Here is a 19,156-nt window from a genome sequence, read left to right as displayed (position 1 = left end):
AGAACCCCTGGGTGCCTTTGGTGACACACGTCGCAATCCAAACGACTCCTACAGTCTTTGCTTGTGTGACCAACTTTTAAACAACCAAAACAAATTCCCCTTTCCTTGATAAAAGTCAACTTATCCTGATGCGTTTTAGCTTTAAACTGCTTACAATTCTCTAGTAAATGGTTGCTGTGTGAACAAAACAAACAACTACGCAGAACAACGGAAGTTGTTCTGCTTCCAGTTGATTGAGCTTTGATTCCTGGCACTGTACTGACATTAGTGGCAAAACTACTTCCTTTTCTCCTTTGCTTGGTAGAACTTGAAGCTTTAAAGCTGCTTCCAGATTGTGAGTCTTGGATGTTGCCAAACACTGGATCTGATGCTACTTTTACCTGTTTTATTATAAAGGTAACCAGATCAGTGAATACTGCTCTGTAACCATTTTGTTCCTGCAGTTCATAGGCAACAACTCTCCATTTTTCCCTCAATTTGTATGGAAGTTTCATAACAACCATTCTCATATTTGAGGGCAAATCCAACTCCTTCATATAAACAACTTGCTGCATTAGATTCGAACATCCTTGAAGAAAAAGAGAGAATGACTGTAGACCTTTCACATCCTCACTTTTAATAGGTACCCAACTCACAATCCTCTCCATATATGCAGAGGCAATTTTATTTTCGTTCCCAAAATGTTCTTCAAGAAGATCTTTGGCTGTGGAATAGCCCTGCTCAGGTGGTAAGTGCTGACAACTATGCACCAAATCTCTAGGCTGCCCCCTAGTGAACTGCTCTAAAAAATGCAAACAGTCGCTCCAGTTATCAGTTTTAGCTTCCACTCCATTTTCAAAGGCATTCATAAATGATCTGTACTGTAAAGGGTCTCCATCAAACACAGGGATGTTTCTGGCGGGGAGGACAGAAGATAAGTTTTGTTTTACAAGCAAAGTAGTGATGTCATTTTGTTTTTGCAGAATATTTACAATCTCCTTCGTGCAGTTCCCAGTCAAAGTAGGAGACTGAGGCTGTGTTTGCTGCGTCACTTGAGCTGAATCATCAACCTGATGTTGGGTTTGACTTTGTCTAGGTACGATTACTTGTGATTCAGATGCAGAATTTATACCAGAGTAATCTCTTGATGTTGGAACAAATGTATCGGCACAAGGATTTAAACTAGGCGCTTCTTGTACGTGCCCTCTTTCAAAATAAGAGTTCATTCCATCAGAATGCTCAGAGCTACAAACTGAATTTATTTTTAAGACACGAAGCTTTGCATTAGTGGCTGCCAGCTCTGTTTCCAAGGATAATGTCTCCTTTTCTTTTCTCAGTTTCTCCTTTTCTTTTCTCAGTTTTTCCTCTTGCGCTTCGATAGAATGTTTTTTCTTTAATGCAGCCAGTCGCTCCATGAGCGCTGCCTTGTCAGCCGCAGCTTTAATGCGTGCGGAAGATGTTGATGAAATTCGACTTTGCTGTGACAAGGTTTTTGAAGGTGGTTTTACACTTGAGATATTAGAGACACTGTCTTCAGGTTTTATTTCATCCAAACTTTCAACAGCTTTATCATTGCGAACAGTATTGTTTTGTTCAGTATAAGGCTCGCCCGCCTCCTGCAACCAAACCTTTACTTTGTCCATAAAAACAGAGAATGCTGTCACCTTCGACTGAAAATGTGCAACTTGCCTTTTCACTTCATCTTCTGGCAGTGGCAAACTTAAAAAGGATTCTTGCAAAGCGTTTGCATCTTGATAGCATTTAATAAACTTCCCAAATTCAGAAGACACTTCCTTAACGTTTTCATGTGAGGTCATTAAAGCGGAAATTTTCCCCATGTACTTAGATGCTTGCTTACACATTGAACTGCGCTTTTCTTGGCATGTCTTTATATACAAATCCAAACCTTTTGGCGTAAATTTAACACTTCTTTTCTCTGCTTGCATCTCAGTGTCATCCTCTCGTTTACTCTTAATATCCGACATTTTTATTGTCTTCTTGGATTATTTCAAACTTTATAAAGATGCACAGCACACTGAGAATCCATAGCCTAAAGTACAAACATGACATCCATTTACCTGCCTTTTGCAGCGAACAAACATTTCCACAGAGGGCGTTGGCATGTTTCAATTAGCGATCCAATTTTGCACCAATTTAGTACGTCAAAACTCAGTTCATCAGTCTTTGTAGTGAAATAATGTCTTTAAACTCCAATAGCTTCACCGTTTTCCTTTACGGCTTAAACAATATTATCACTCACCAGCTTTGACGAACGAGTGACATGTTGATCCAGGCTTCAACATCAAATCCGTCTGGATTACTCACCAGACGATCCAATAACTTTTATTCGAGTTCGACGGTGATCCTTGAAATCCTTATATCCATTAATGAAGAATTATTCCTTTGTCCACGGGAAGGTTTTTTACTTTGTGTAGTGGCAATTCCTTTACTTTTGCATGATCAAACGTCCCACAACTTAAAGTCCACAAGCCACTGCTGCACTGAGGTAATATTTCGTACGCAGGCAAAAGAAGTCCATTGTCCAAACCTTTTAGTTGAGAGTTTTGATTTTGGTTTATTTATCCATTTGGCAAACAAGATCCTTCCTACTGCTTCTCCTGCTCTGGTAAAAAACCATAGGCCCACCCCAATGCATGCTGGTCCTATACCAGTCTCTTTATTTATAGAAACAAAATGGCCCTACAGCTCTTACTGACTAATTTAACAAAATAACAACAAACAAACAAATCATTTAAAACAAAATATTAACCGACAAATAAACCCCAAAATATAAATAAACTAACAAACTTTAACTAATTTCAAAATAATAAAAAATAAAGAACAAATAGCTCCAACACTCAGGTTTCGAGATGATCCAGAGAGTGTATTGCTCAACGTTTGCGACAGAGTTGCTCAGTTTTAGTGCTTTTAAATGTGCTTTCTCTGTTAAAGCATAATAATGATACTCATAAAATACATTAAGTAAAATGAAACTGAAATCTCTTTCTCCAGTACCTTAGATTTCTTAGATAACCTTTTCAGTAACTGAGGATCTAGTTTTTCTGCATCTATAGATTAGTTTAATTTACTATCATTTACTATATTCTACTATAATAGATTAATTTACTATAATAAACAAATCATTTTATGTTCAGTAATTTTTTTATATTATCATATTCTGAGAAGAAACTTAGTAGAATAAAATGAGAATATTTTATTCCAAATACACCAGATATGGGTGGGAAGGAAATAGTAAATGGTCAGGATATACAGTAGAAACATGTGTCGGGAAGCGTGGATTGCATTCCCTCTGTATACATGTAGATTTTCTCCAGTGGAGATTCAAAGAATGAATGTTTACAGCTTCATGCTGACAACAGAGGGACCTGCAGGCGATTCTGCAGGTCATTAATCAATGTATAAAACTAAAATAAAATGTGTCACTAAAATGTATTTAGTGACACAGCACACAAACACGGAAGCAAGATGTGTAATTAGGATTATTTATAATAAATATGAATTAATTAGTGTAATTTCATTAACCATAGAGAATAACTAAATCCTTCAGGACAATGTCACATCAGTGCACTGAACTCACTATGGCATCCATCTAACAGAGCTTCCACACGTTCTCACTGTAATTTCCCCTCATGAATGAATTTATGCTGCACTAATCTGAATGTTCGGAGGGAAATCAAACGCATTTTACTCGTAGTACTCAAGCTGACTTCACTTGGTTTGAATGACGGCGTACTCACAATTGCACCCAGTCCTTGGTGAATTGGATGTGCGCCTCCAGAGATTTATGACGGCGAAACTGGTGCGCCGTGTATGCGCTGACTTTACAGACAAGGTACGAGAACAGATCATGCTAAGTCAACAGCGGTTTGGTCTTCAGGGTTTCTACTAGCGGACGAACTCTCCTTTCCAGCACCCTGGCATAGACTTTCCCAGGGAGGCTGAGGAGTGTGATCCCCCTTTAGTTGGAACACACCCTCCGGTCCCCCTTCTTAAAGATGGGGACCACCTCCCCGGTCTGCCAGTGCACAGTGATTTTAAAAATAAAGATAAAATGAAAAGTAATTAATAAAAAGTAAATATTTAAACATTCCTACAAATGTGCAATGAACGTGTAAAAATTCTGTTTAGTAGTTGTTGCTGTTTCTTTCTTTCTTTCTTTTTCTTTTTTCTTTTTGAAAAATAACGACGTCTCTGAGGCGCGAATTACTACGTGAAAAATGGCGTCATCTTGTGGCCCCTTTCTGTCACTATAATTCATTCAAGGCTTTGTGGGAAATGCTTCTCCTGTAAAAGTTTCAGTCACCGGCGACATTTTTTCATCAGCAGAACGTTGACCGTCATCACAATGAACCAAATTCGATGACGTCACAAAAGTCAGCTCAAAGCACAACCAATCAAAATCTTGACTTTGATCTGAAAGTCCTTAAATAGCCGTTAGTTCGCAGTGTTCCTCACAGCAATCAGTTGCGATTAGTTCACATTTGCTTCGTGTTTTTAAACAGTTTCCTAAAGAGATTTAAACTCTTTTTCAAGGACATTTTAAAAGTTCTGTACCAATCAGCTAAAGTTTGACAGCTGTACCGACCAGTTTCCTCCAGTCTATTAAAGCAGACTGTTTTCAAAAAATGGATAGAGGAGACGGCTCACAAAACCATGACGATGGTGAACAAAACCATGTTGGTGTAGGACTAGCAGTCAATGAGCTGCTTTTGGCACTGCTGCAACAGGGAAATCTTAGAGCAGTTGACAGGATGTTCCCCTGGATTGAAATCAATCAGTTGCGTGGTTTAGTTGATAATCAACTGCCACAACAAGAGGAGGCAGTTGATGTTCCGGTAGGAGGCATCGAAATAAATCCTCCCCAGGAAATAGCAGGACCCTGGGAAAATTTTAGAGCAGAGATGGGAGTAGGCGATGGCATTGAAAGAAATCCACCCCAGGAAATAGCAGGACCCTTGGTCATTAATGGAGCAGAGATGGGAGCAGGAGATAACATAGAAAGAAATCCACCCCAACAGATAGAACGACCATTGGTCATTAATAGAGCAGAGATGGGAGCAGGAGATTACACAGAAAGAAATCCACCTCTAGAAATAGAACAACCCGTGTACAATAATGTAGCAGAAGAAGATCCAATTATTGATGAAATCAGGTGGTGGGAAGATGAGGGATCTGAGAGCGACACTGAAAGTGTTCCTGATAGTGACACAGATGACGATGGAGACAATGGCCAGGATGCTCCTGTGCTATTGCCCCCCAACCCAGTACCAGGCGGTTCGAGGAGGAGACCAAGGGAGGAGGAGGATGAAGAAGAAGAAGAAGATGGGAGAGCTAGGAAAATGTCTAAACACTGAATTTTGAGCTGAGCTGGACAGTCAATGTTGCACCCATCTTCCAAAGCTACATGTGTCCTACATCACTCTACGGCCTAGAGCGTCCTGGTGCCACGTGCACTTGTGGACACTCTTATGTTCGAACAGGGTTGCTGCTGCTGGTTTGGTCAATATTGTTTGGAGAGAGATCAAACTAACAGCTTTAGAATCAGTGCAAAAAAGACGTAAACACAAAGCGCGGACCCGCCGAAACATCAGAATCAGCGAGCTGTCAGCTTTCAGCCCCGACCGTGTCCGTGCGGTCGGGTGAGAAAGGCCACATCTCACTGATTCTGATCTGCGGGTCGCGCTTTGTGTTTACGTCTTTGTGCAGAAGCCGTGTACCTGCTCTCATTTACTGTTTTAAATGTTTGGTGGTCGTCAAAATTTTGTGACGTTTCACCTGAGATTCTGGAATTTTGGGCAAAATACATTTATATAAAAAAATCGATTCAGGATTTTAATGAATCAATGTCACGTTATCCAATCCAGAATCGATTTTAATCGATGAATCGATTATTAAAACCCACCCCTACTTCCTATCACCATTGTGCTAACGTAATTATACAATAGCATTTACAACACCACCATCTTCAAATAGAAAAACACATTATGGAATGCTATCAGTTGTGTATTGGCCTCCCCAAACCCTGGACCTCAACATTAGTGAATAGTGGGATCATCTTGACAGAGAAGGGAAGGAAAGGCAGCCAACATCCAAAAGAAGAGCTTTGAATGCATGTCTTTATCCTGTCTTCCTTCTCACCCCAACCGGTCGCAGCAGATGACCGCCCCTCCCTGAGCCTGGTTCTGCCGGAGGTTTCTTCCTGTTAAAAGGGAGTTTTTCCTTCCCACTGTCGCCAAAGTGCTTGCTCATAGGGGGTCATATTGTTGATTGTTGGGTTTTTCTCTGTATCTATTATTGTACGATCTACTGTACAATATAAAGCTCTGTGAGGCGACTGTTGTTGTGATTTGGTGCAATATAAATAAAATTGAATTGAATTGAATTGAATTGAATTGAATTGAATTGAATGTCCTTCAAGAAGCCTGGAGAACTTTTCCTGAAGACTACTTTCGCTATAATAAAAAAAGGAAAAATTAAAGCAAAGGTAATGACTAGTTTGGGTGTTGTAGTCCTTTAATAATCAAGGAAAAGTAGTAAATCCACAATTTAAAAAAAAATTCTTTTATTATAAATAATCCTGGTGTGGATTAGTTACTTACACATCAAACCAATGTTTTACAGGCAGAACATTGCTCATCTGAGTTTTGACCCAGAGTGAAATTCACACAAGTTCAGCTTTCATTACCTGATCAGTGCGCCACTGAAGCAGACCCACTCTGCTCTGTCTTTGAAGATTCACCATGAGAAATTGGCATTCCTTGCTCTAACTGTCCACAATATGAAAGTCACAGGAAAAACCGACATGTCTTTTTTTTATGTTTGTTTGTTTGTTTGTTTTAACCCACTATGGTGCCACTTAAAATCCCTGTGTTTGAACAGTACACTTCAATTCTGCTTTAACAGCAATCCTTGATGTGCAGGGAAACATCAGGGTTAGCAAACTCACAACGCGAGTCTTCTTTTTCTGGGCCACATGTGTAATATTTATGTTTTTGTCCATCGAGCCACTCCATAGAGCTTCACTGCAAGTCATGTTTAATTGCAGCAGAGAATAAACACCAGCCTTCAGACCAGCTGCAAAACAGAAAAATAAACACGTGGACAAAATGCATAAATTTGCTGTAATGTAAGTTAATAAAGTAAGTTACATACCGCAAAAGCCAATAGCTCCTCCAGTCACACAACCACTGTACACAGCGTTCTTCCAGTCAGATATGCCTCTGTGCTGTAAGTGAAAATCAGGTACAAAAAAAGACAATTATTACAAAACACTTTCAGTTATCACACAGAAAGTGTTTTGTTTTTCATCTGCATGGCAGGAGGTAGTAATGGCAGATAATCAATTAATCATTAATCAGCATATATCTGTAAAAGTATTCTCATATAAATTACCATCACTTTGTTCGGTACTTCTAACGATTTGTTAACCTATCCTTTAACCACTTCTGCAAACAGCCTGTGCCTGACTTTATCATAATACATTACATGGTGACAATTGAACAAAGCATATACAGTGGGGCAAAAAAGTATTTAGTCAGCCACCGATTGTGCAAGTTCCCCCACCTAAAATGATGACAGAGGTCAGTAATTTGCACCAGAGGTACACTTCAACTGTGAGAGACAGAATGTGAAAAAAAAATCCATGAATCCACATGGTAGGATTTGTAAAGAATTTATTGGTAAATCAGGGTGGAAAATAAGTATTTGGTCACCTCAAACAAGGAAAATCTCTGGCTCTCACTGGCCCCACTGTAATTACAAAAACAGGTAGCAGTGGGAATGTGAGCATGATTTTGGAAGAAATCATAGAATTCTAGGAAAAAAGGATGGAAAAATGTTAGCAGCTGTTTCTGTCTTCATTCCAGCTGTGTCCATTTGTTGGTGACAAATGTTGCCGGATAGTGATGTGGACATAAGCATACCTAACTGAGTGTGTGAGGCAACATTTCCAGCAGTGCTTGCAGTTGTAAAAATACTATATGCAATGCTAGATGAATATTATAACTGTTACTGTTTTAGGAGCAATAGATTATTATTTTTACTCCTGTTTTTTGTTTCCTGATTAAAACTAAATAAAGAAAATGTTGGACTTTGATTTGTGGGGAATATATTGTAGTGTTATGGCTAAATATCTATTTTAACGTCCATCCCCCTTAAAAAAATAAGCAAAATGCTCTCATTTTGTCTGTCTATGCTTTAAGAACTGCAATAGTCCTGTATTCCTAGAAATATGAGTATAATATTTTAACTAGGGGCAGCACGCCCATACGGTAAAAGAACTGGCTGAGTAGCAGCATATCACTGAAAATAAAAGCGAACCGAGCCCTGAGGAACGCCACAAAAAACATAGACAACACGGACGCAAGTGTTATCTCTGTCTGCAGAAAAGGTAGCCATTAGCTTACCCAGGGATCTTTTAATTCAAACCCAGGTTTCGAGATGATCCAGAGAGTGTATTGCTCAACGTTTGCGACAGAGTTGCTCAGTTTTAGTGCTTTTAAATGTGCTTTCTCTGTTAAAGCATAATAATGATACTCATAAAATACATTAAGTAAAATGAAACTGAAATCTCTTTCTCCAGTACCTTAGATTTCTTAGATAACCTTTTCAGTAACTGAGGATCTAGTTTTTCTGCATCTATAGATTAGTTTAATTTACTATCATTTACTATATTCTACTATAATAGATTAATTTACTATAATAAACAAATCATTTTATGTTCAGTAATTTTTTTATATGATCATATTCTGAGAAGAAACTTAGTAGAATAAAAATATAATGAAATATGAAGTAGATGAGAATATTTTATTCCAGATACACCAGATATGGGTGGGAAGGAAATAGTAAATGGTCAGGATATACAGTAGAAACATGTGTCGGGAAGCGTGGATTGCATTCCCTCTGTATACATGTAGATTTTCTCCAGTGGAGATTCAAAGAATGAATGTTTACAGCTTCATGCTGACAACAGAGGGACCTGCAGGCGATTCTGCAGGTCATTAATCAATGTATAAAACTAAAATAAAATGTGTCACTAAAATGTATTTAGTGACACAGCACACAAACACGGAAGCAAGATGTGTAATTAGGATTATTTATAATAAATATGAATTAATTAGTGTAATTTCATTAACCATAGAGAATAACTAAATCCTTCAGGACAATGTCACATCAGTGCACTGAACTCACTATGGCATCCATCTAACAGAGCTTCCACACGTTCTCACTGTAATTTCCCCTCACGAATGAATTTATGCTGCACTAATCTGAATGTTCGGAGGGAAATCAAACGCATTTTACTCGTAGTACTCAAGCTGACTTCACTTGGTTTGAATGACGGCGTACTCACAATTGCACCCAGTCCTTGGTGAATTGGATGTGCGCCTCCAGAGATTTATAACGGCGAAACTGGTGCGCCGTGTATGCGCTGACTTTACAGACAAGGTACGAGAACAGATCATGCTAAGTCAACAGCGGTTTGGTCTTCAGGGTTTCTACTAGCGGACGAACTCTCCTTTCCAGCACCCTGGCATAGACTTTCCCAGGGAGGCTGAGGAGTGTGATCCCCCTTTAGTTGGAACACACCCTCCGGTCCCCCTTCTTAAAGATGGGGACCACCTCCCCGGTCTGCCAGTGCACAGTGATTTTAAAAATAAAGATAAAATGAAAAGTAATTAATAAAAAGTAAATATTTAAACATTCCTACAAATGTGCAATGAACGTGTAAAAATTCTGTTTAGTAGTTGTTGCTGTTTCTTTCTTTCTTTCTTTTTCTTTTTTCTTTTTGAAAAATAACGACGTCTCTGAGGCGCGAATTACTACGTGAAAAATGGCGTCATCTTGTGGCCCCTTTCTGTCACTATAATTCATTCAAGGCTTTGTGGGAAATGCTTCTCCTGTAAAAGTTTCAGTCACCGGCGACATTTTTTCATCAGCAGAACGTTGACCGTCATCACAATGAACCAAATTCGATGACGTCACAAAAGTCAGCTCAAAGCACAACCAATCAAAATCTTGACTTTGATCTGAAAATCCTTAAATAGCCGTTAGTTCGCAGTGTTCCTCACAGCAATCAGTTGCGATTAGTTCACATTTGCTTCGTGTTTTTAAACAGTTTCCTAAAGAGATTTAAACTCTTTTTCAAGGACATTTTAAAAGTTCTGTACCAATCAGCTAAAGTTTGACAGCTGTACCGACCAGTTTCCTCCAGTCTATTAAAGCAGACTGTTTTCAAAAAATGGATAGAGGAGACGGCTCACAAAACCATGACGATGGTGAACAAAACCATGTTGGTGTAGGACTAGCAGTCAATGAGCTGCTTTTGGCACTGCTGCAACAGGGAAATCTTAGAGCAGTTGACAGGATGTTCCCCTGGATTGAAATCAATCAGTTGCGTGGTTTAGTTGATAATCAACTGCCACAACAAGAGGAGGCAGTTGATGTTCCGGTAGGAGGCATCGAAATAAATCCTCCCCAGGAAATAGCAGGACCCTGGGAAAATTTTAGAGCAGAGATGGGAGTAGGCGATGGCATTGAAAGAAATCCACCCCAGGAAATAGCAGGACCCTTGGTCATTAATGGAGCAGAGATGGGAGTAGGAGATAACATAGAAAGAAATCCACCCCAACAGATAGAACGACCATTGGTCATTAATAGAGCAGAGATGGGAGCAGGAGATTACACAGAAAGAAATCCACCTCTAGAAATAGAACAACCCGTGTACAATAATGTAGCAGAAGAAGATCCAATTATTGATGAAATCAGGTGGTGGGAAGATGAGGGATCTGAGAGCGACACTGAAAGTGTTCCTGATAGTGACACAGATGACGATGGAGACAATGGCCAGGATGCTCCTGTGCTATTGCCCCCCAACCCAGTACCAGGCGGTTCGAGGAGGAGACCAAGGGAGGAGGAGGATGAAGAAGAAGAAGATGGGAGAGCTAGGAAAATGTCTAAACACTGAATTTTGAGCTGAGCTGGACAGTCAATGTTGCACCCATCTTCCAAAGCTACATGTGTCCTACATCACTCTACGGCCTAGAGCGTCCTGGTGCCACGTGCACTTATGGACACTCTTATGTTCGAACAGGGTTGCTGCTGCTGGTTTGGTCAATATTGTTTGGAGAGAGATCAAACTAACAGCTTTAGAATCAGTGCAAAAAAGACGTAAACACAAAGCGCGGACCCGCCGAAACATCAGAATCAGCGAGCTGTCAGCTTTCAGCCCCGACCGTGTCCGTGCGGTCGGGTGAGAAAGGCCACATCTCACTGATTCTGATCTGCGGGTCGCGCTTTGTGTTTACGTCTTTGTGCAGAAGCCGTGTACCTGCTCTCATTTACTGTTTTAAATGTTTGGTGGTCGTCAAAATTTTGTGACGTTTCACCTGAGATTCTGGAATTTTGGGCAAAATACATTTATATAAAAAAATCGATTCAGGATTTTAATGAATCAATGTCACGTTATCCAATCCAGAATCGATTTTAATCGATGAATCGATTATTAAAACCCACCCCTACTTCCTATCACCATTGTGCTAACGTAATTATACAATAGCATTTACAACACCACCATCTTCAAATAGAAAAACACATTATGGAATGCTATCAGTTGTGTATTGGCCTCCCCAAACCCTGGACCTCAACATTAGTGAATAGTGGGATCATCTTGACAGAGAAGGGAAGGAAAGGCAGCCAACATCCAAAAGAAGAGCTTTGAATGCATGTCTTTATCCTGTCTTCCTTCTCACCCCAACCGGTCGCAGCAGATGACCGCCCCTCCCTGAGCCTGGTTCTGCCGGAGGTTTCTTCCTGTTAAAAGGGAGTTTTTCCTTCCCACTGTTGCCAAAGTGCTTGCTCATAGGGGGTCATATTGTTGATTGTTGGGTTTTTCTCTGTATCTATTATTGTACGATCTACTGTACAATATAAAGCTCTGTGAGGCGACTGTTGTTGTGATTTGGTGCAATATAAATAAAATTGAATTGAATTGAATTGAATTGAATTGAATTGAATGTCCTTCAAGAAGCCTGGAGAACTTTTCCTGAAGACTACTTTCGCTATAATAAAAAAAAGGAAAAATTAAAGCAAAGGTAATGACTAGTTTGGGTGTTGTAGTCCTTTAATAATCAAGGAAAAGTAGTAAATCCACAATTTTAAAAAAAATTCTTTTATTATAAATAATCCTGGTGTGGATTAGTTACTTACACATCAAACCAATGTTTTACAGGCAGAACATTGCTCATCTGAGTTTTTACAGACCCAGAGTGAAATTCACACAAGTTCAGCTTTCATTACCTGATCAGTGCGCCACTGAAGCAGACCCACTCTGCTCTGTCTTTGAAGATTCACCATGAGAAATTGGCATTCCTTGCTCTAACTGTCCACAATATGAAAGTCACAGGAAAAACCGACATGTCTTTTTTTTATGTTTGTTTGTTTGTTTGTTTTAACCCACTATGGTGCCACTTAAAATCCCTGTGTTTGAACAGTACACTTCAATTCTGCTTTAACAGCAATCCTTGATGTGCAGGGAAACATCAGGGTTAGCAAACTCACAACGCGAGTCTTCTTTCTCTGGGCCACATGTGTAATATTTATGTTTTTGTCCATCGAGCCACTCCATAGAGCTTCACTGCAAGTCATGTTTAATTGCAGCAGAGAATAAACACCAGCCTTCAGACCAGCTGCAAAACAGAAAAATAAACACGTGGACAAAATGCATAAATTTGCTGTAATGCAAGTTAATAAAGTAAGTTACATACCGCAAAAGCCAATAGCTCCTCCAGTCACACAACCACTGTACACAGCGTTCTTCCAGTCAGATATGCCTCTGTGCTGTAAGTGAAAATCAGGTACAAAAAAAGACAGTTATTACAAAACACTTTCAGTTATCACACAGAAAGTGTTTTGTTTTTCATCTGCATGGCAGGAGGTAGTAATGGCAGATAATCAATTAATCATTAATCAGCATATATCTGTAAAAGTATTCTCATATAAATTACCATCACTTTGTTCGGTACTTCTAACGATTTGTTAACCTATCCTTTAACCACTTCTGCAAACAGCCTGTGCCTGACTTTATCATAATACATTACATGGTGACAATTGAACAAAGCATATACAGTGGGGCAAAAAAGTATTTAGTCAGCCACCGATTGTGCAAGTTCCCCCACCTAAAATGATGACAGAGGTCAGTAATTTGCACCAGAGGTACACTTCAACTGTGAGAGACAGAATGTGAAAAAAAAATCCATGAATCCACATGGTAGGATTTGTAAAGAATTTATTCGTAAATCAGGGTGGAAAATAAGTATTTGGTCACCTCAAACAAGGAAAATCTCTGGCTCTCACTGGCCCCACTGTAATTACAAAAACAGGTAGCAGTGGGAATGTGAGCATGATTTTGGAAGAAATCATAGAATTCTAGGAAAAAAGGATGGAAAAATGTTAGCAGCTGTTTCTGTCTTCATTCCAGCTGTGTCCATTTGTTGGTGACAAATGTTGCTGGATAGTGATGTGGACATAAGCATACCTAACTGAGTGTGTGAGGCAACATTTCCAGCAGTGCTTGCAGTTGTAAAAATACTATATGCAATGCTAGATGAATATTATAACTGTTACTGTTTTAGGAGCAATAGATTATTATTTTTACTCCTGTTTTTTGTTTCCTGATTAAAACTAAATAAAGAAAATGTTGGACTTTGATTTGTGGGGAATATATTGTAGTGTTATGGCTAAATATCTATTTTAACGTCCATCCCCCTTAAAAAAATAAGCAAAATGCTCTCATTTTGTCTGTCTATGCTTTAAGAACTGCAATAGTCCTGTATTCCTAGAAATATGAGTATAATATTTTAACTAGGGGCAGCACGCCCATACGGTAAAAGAACTGGCTGAGTAGCAGCATATCACTGAAAATAAAAGCGAACCGAGCCCTGAGGAACGCCACAAAAAACATAGACAACACGGACGCAAGTGTTATCTCTGTCTGCAGTAAAGGTAGCCATTAGCTTACCCAGGGATCTTTTAATTCAAACCCAGGTTTCGAGATGATCCAGAGAGTGTATTGCTCAACGTTTGCGACAGAGTTGCTCAGTTTTAGTGCTTTTAAATGTGCTTTCTCTGTTAAAGCATAATAATGATACTCATAAAATACATTAAGTAAAATGAAACTGAAATCTCTTTCTCCAGTACCTTAGATTTCTTAGATAACCTTTTCAGTAACTGAGGATCTAGTTTTTCTGCATCTATAGATTAGTTTAATTTACTATCATTTACTATATTCTACTATAATAGATTAATTTACTATAATAAACAAATCATTTTATGTTCAGTAATTTTTTTATATTATCATATTCTGAGAAGAAACTTAGTAGAATAAAAATATAATGAAATATGAAGTAGATGAGAATATTTTATTCCAAATACACCAGATATGGGTGGGAAGGAAATAGTAAATGGTCAGGATATACAGTAGAAACATGTGTCGGGAAGCGTGGATTGCATTCCCTCTGTATACATGTAGATTTTCTCCAGTGGAGATTCAAAGAATGAATGTTTACAGCTTCATGCTGACAACAGAGGGACCAGGTGTCCTACTTTATGTGGAGCTGCACAGCATTGTCATGTTTTATTGTAAAGTCTGTCTTTTGTGAAATAAAGAAAGGACTCACCCTAACGTTAGAAGCTTTGCAGGTTTCTGTGGAACAAACTAGCACAAACAAACAAAATGCAACAGTTAAAAATATTAACAAAGTAGGTGACACCAGTGGGAGGTAATTCTCAAAGTTTTTGTTTGTATTTTGCCTATTATTTATTTATTTATACACAGGACACATGAATCTCTTATGCGCATCTATACAAGCATTCCCACTGAAACTGAGGAGCAGACAATAAGCAGCTTAAAGAGTTCATTTTTTAATCGAGTAAACTTCAGATTCCTTCTATGCTTGCAGTGGGAAAAAACTGGACTCCATTGAAATAGTTCACAGGCACATTCAGACCTTAACATGCTAAATGCCAAACTGTGACCTGCATAGTTTTGTATGTCCAATAATAACATTTCTTTCACCTCTCACCTGTATTAATTTGCCACACGTGGTGCTTTCCCCCCACTTAGCTCTCCAGGATTTGTTCACCTTACTTGACTCATGAGTGATTTCAGTGGTGAAAATACTTTTATGTAAATACATCATTTTTTACTACACAAAATTCAGTTACTAAATATTTTGCCTGTGAAAACCCTGTCCCCATTAGAGGCTCTGTACGATGTTCTGGCAGCGTTTTTTTCTACTTTTTCTTTGAACATGTGTCACTTATGTTTATGGACTCTTTTACTGACGAGTTTGCTGGCCGTTAAATCCTTATTTGTTTAAGGTCTCCCCCATGTGGAAGTTTGGCTTCTCTGCACTGATAAACAGCACAGCTTTCTGTTCAGATTGAACTGCAGCATACGTAACGCAAACATGACACACAAACTCTCATCCACGTGTTTTAACATCTATTTATTACCACCATAATATGAGAAATTTGGAAAATACAAAGATCAGCTTATTTATACGTCTGAAAATCTCAAGGAATAAGAAAAATATAAAAGAAAAAAGTATGAGGTTATACTGTGCATCCCAAATTTTGATAAGGGACAGATTATATGCTCAGGTGTAGAGAAGCTGCAGGAGACACACAGACCCTAAACATGCAGAGGTTCACTATGTCAATTCATACTGGTGTGACAAGTATAATGCTAATCTGTGGTGACAGAGAGATGGAGGCTGAATGTGACGACTAATCTACAGTGAACAGAAGAGGAGACAGTGAGACCCCGCCCCCTCGTGGCTGCCATTAGAATTGAAGTTTCCTTGGAAAATGGAGAAGCCCTTCCTGATTTTCTGTAACAAATCACTGCAAACAGAAAGACCCTAACTGATAATGTTGATACTATTAATTGCTTTTTACTCCTATTTTGATAACTGTATAAGTGGTAAAGGAGGAGATGCTCCTCTATGAATTAGATGTGTAAAACAAAAATAGACACCATATCCACAACAATAATATTCTTAAGAAACCAAGAGATTTTTGTTTGAGCACAGCTGGTTTGGAAGATCAGTTTTCACAGGAGCACACAAACAAACGAGCAGGTTTCACAGGTGACGGAGGTGCACTGAAAAGCTACAGCTGCAGAGCAACAGGAGAGTCGGGGTGCAGAAGGACGCACTGAGCAGGAGGATGTTCAGAGGGGGCGGAGGCCTCGGGACTAGTTTTAATAGCACCCTGCTGTGGAAGTTGTGGCTCCCCTTAAGCAGACTAACCCCTCGGCCTTGTCCCTCTGCTTTGGCTCCGTTTGCCACAAAAACTGCACCTGCTCAACTCCAGGTGAGCTTACTGATGGGCTTCCAGATTTGAAGTAGCTCCCAAACCCAGGAATGCATGTTTGCCTATGTGTGCACATGTGCATCTGATCTGCCAACCCTTTACATGCACGAAGAAGGTACCCTAAAACATTTGGTGAAGACAAAAAAAATTACAAATTGATCAGACTTCAACATATTTCTATCTCTTCATAATCAAGATTACTCTAAAGTCTACCGAGAAGCTGGGTAGGCTGGGGAGAGAATGGAATAGGGACGGGTGGAGGTGGGTGGATGGAGTAAAATGAACGAGTAAAGGCAGGGATGGGTAAAGAAAAATAGGACACAGATGAAACATCAGGGAGGCCATCTAAGCGCGCTCTCCACGGATGCGGCGTGCCAGCTGGATGTCTTTGGGCATAATAGTGACACGCTTGGCATGGATGGCACACAGGTTAGTGTCCTCAAACAGACCCACCAGGTACGCCTCACTAGCCTCCTGCAGGGGACAAACACAAACAACATTAGCAGTACATATTAATGATGTTGTAATATAAGAGAAAAGAACCTAAACTTTGATCTGCTGCATTGGTTTAAGTGTAGTCCTTAAATATCGACAGCTGAAAGCACGTAATTCTCTAACAGCCCCTTAAAAGTCATAACAAAGGACAAGACAGACTTGCATATAATATAAAACCCTTCAGAGTTCACATTACAAGTTAAACTCATGGACCAAACATTTGGAAACCTCTCTACAGAGACACATTGATGAATCAAAAATTAGTGCCGCTAATCGTACTAAGTGCTAAAAAACAGTTTGGGGGAAAAAAAACCCTAATCAAACAAATTTAGAAGAATAAGGAAAGTGATGTCAAAGCTTCTACTAGCAAAAAAACAAACTGTTAACAGCATGGACCTCCTTCCCACATCCAACATAGCAGTGTGGCTTCACCTGCAGAGCTCCAATGGCAGCGCTCTGGAAACGTAGGTCAGTCTTGAAGTCCTGAGCAATCTCCCTCACCAGGCGCTGGAAGGGCAGCTTACGGATCAGAAGCTCAGTGGACTTCTGGTATCGACGGATCTCTCTCAGAGCCACCGTACCAGGCCTGAAACGCATGACCTCAAGCTCAGTACAATCATTTATTTATTTTTACACCTGTCAGTAATGTTGACAGTTAAGGCTGAGTCTCCCTAATTAAAATACTTTTTGTGGCTCCGAGCAGAATTTGCAGGGTAAAGATTGCTCATTAAACGTCTGATATGATAAGGAGCAATTAATGTGACTCAAAATGAACGTTACCTGTAACGATGGGGCTTTTTGACACCACCTGTGGAAGGGGCGCTCTTGCGGGCAGCCTTGGTGGCCAGCTGCTTACGAGGAGCCTTTCCTCCAGTGGACTTACGAGCAGTCTGCTTGGTACGAGCCATTACGACAGAGTATCACCTGACGGAATACAAAAAAACCCCCAAACAATGTATCTGTTTCTATTCGCTTCATCGTGACATTAATCGTTGCACACTGGACAAATGATCCTGCTAAGCTAGTGGCCTTGAACTCAGATAAATAACTAAATTATTTAAAGTTTCCAATATTCAGTGCAGCAGCTCTGAAATATATATAAGTAATTAAAACATACAACTTCCCCCCTTTTACCACTTCGTTTTATTTGTTATCAAGTAATTATGCATTTTGAGTTTTTAATATTTTTGTATCAATTATTAACGGATCTATAATTAAACATGTTATAAATACTTGGTTCTTAAGTCATTTTGGACCTGATAAAACTTTTCCCCCGGGTTTGGCCGCTGCACAAACACAAAGACTTTAGCCAATCTAGAGACTGTGGGATCCCAATTTAGCCAATCACAACCTTTAACAGGCCGTCACTCTGAATCCCACCAATCAGCTGTGGCTCCACTGTACACCCAAACCAATGATGTTTCAGCCAGGAGTATTTTAGGGCGGGACAAGTATTGTTAACTCCGCCTCATACCGCAAGATTATGGCCGCAGACCGAAACGAACCTACCAATACACAGGCAACGAGCGGGATGTAAACTTTGACATTTTCCCACCAAAACAGAAAATGTGTGCTCACAAGAGCATTAACAAATCGTAGTAGACAAGTAAGCGTATCGAAAAACAGTCAAAGACTGATGAAGTAGAGGTATTTTAAAGCGAAAAAGCGAGGTAGAAATCGCCGCTGAAAGTGGACTAGATATTTCGGCAGTGGAAGTACTGAGCCGTTTTTCTCTGCCTGGGGAAGCTGCTTTCTCTTTTCACAACACCATCGAAAAAACACGATATTAAAGCAAAAAAATAAGTTTATCTACTCTATTTTCTTCACCAAATGGTGACTATTGTTCTTAGTTAAGAAATAATTAAGGAATTTTTTACTTACCGGGGGTGAATTTTGTCTCTTTTCTTCGCAAGGATAGAAGTGTGTTCTGGTTGTCTGGCAGTGTCAGATATTTACTATCTCTCACACAATGGAAGCAGAGCGAGCGGGAGCAAAATGGCGCCCGTGTCAATCATCTGTCTCCCACAATGCAATGGTAACATTTGTAAACAATCTAACTTCATTTCCTCAAGTTTTCTCCTTCACACTCCAACGATGTAGAAAACACTAGATCAAGAAAATCATAAAATAATTACGTTTTCGACTCTTTTTTTTTTTAACGCTTTGCCTCAAAACCGCGTGTTAACAAATGTAAAACGCAAAACCAATGAGAGAATATGATAAATATCAGGGAATAAGGCACACTTTGACTTCGAACAGTAGGGAAAGGAGAAGGAAATGGATAACACTG

General features: G+C 39.5%; 1 protein-coding gene across 1 annotated transcript; it reads right to left on the bottom strand.

Moving 5' to 3' along the window:
- Positions 1-15,484: 15,484 nt before the first annotated feature.
- h3f3c (H3 histone, family 3C) lies at positions 15,485-18,889 on the bottom strand. The gene is made up of 4 exons (XM_082549256.1): positions 18,748-18,889; positions 17,647-17,790; positions 17,299-17,452; positions 15,485-16,845 (listed from the first exon to the last, which is right to left on the bottom strand). Exons 2-4 carry the CDS (start codon positions 17,772-17,774, stop codon positions 16,717-16,719), a joined length of 411 nt encoding a protein of 136 aa, XP_082405382.1. The 5' UTR covers positions 17,775-17,790; positions 18,748-18,889; the 3' UTR covers positions 15,485-16,716.
- Between the last annotated feature and the right edge of the window lie 267 nt (positions 18,890-19,156).

This window comes from Aulonocara stuartgranti (genome assembly GCF_965226115.1).
Source record: "Aulonocara stuartgranti genome assembly, chromosome: 10".
Taxonomy (NCBI): domain Eukaryota; kingdom Metazoa; phylum Chordata; class Actinopteri; order Cichliformes; family Cichlidae; genus Aulonocara; species Aulonocara stuartgranti.
Note: the sequence above shows the minus strand (reverse complement) of the source record. Positions and strands in the feature narration are given on the sequence as shown.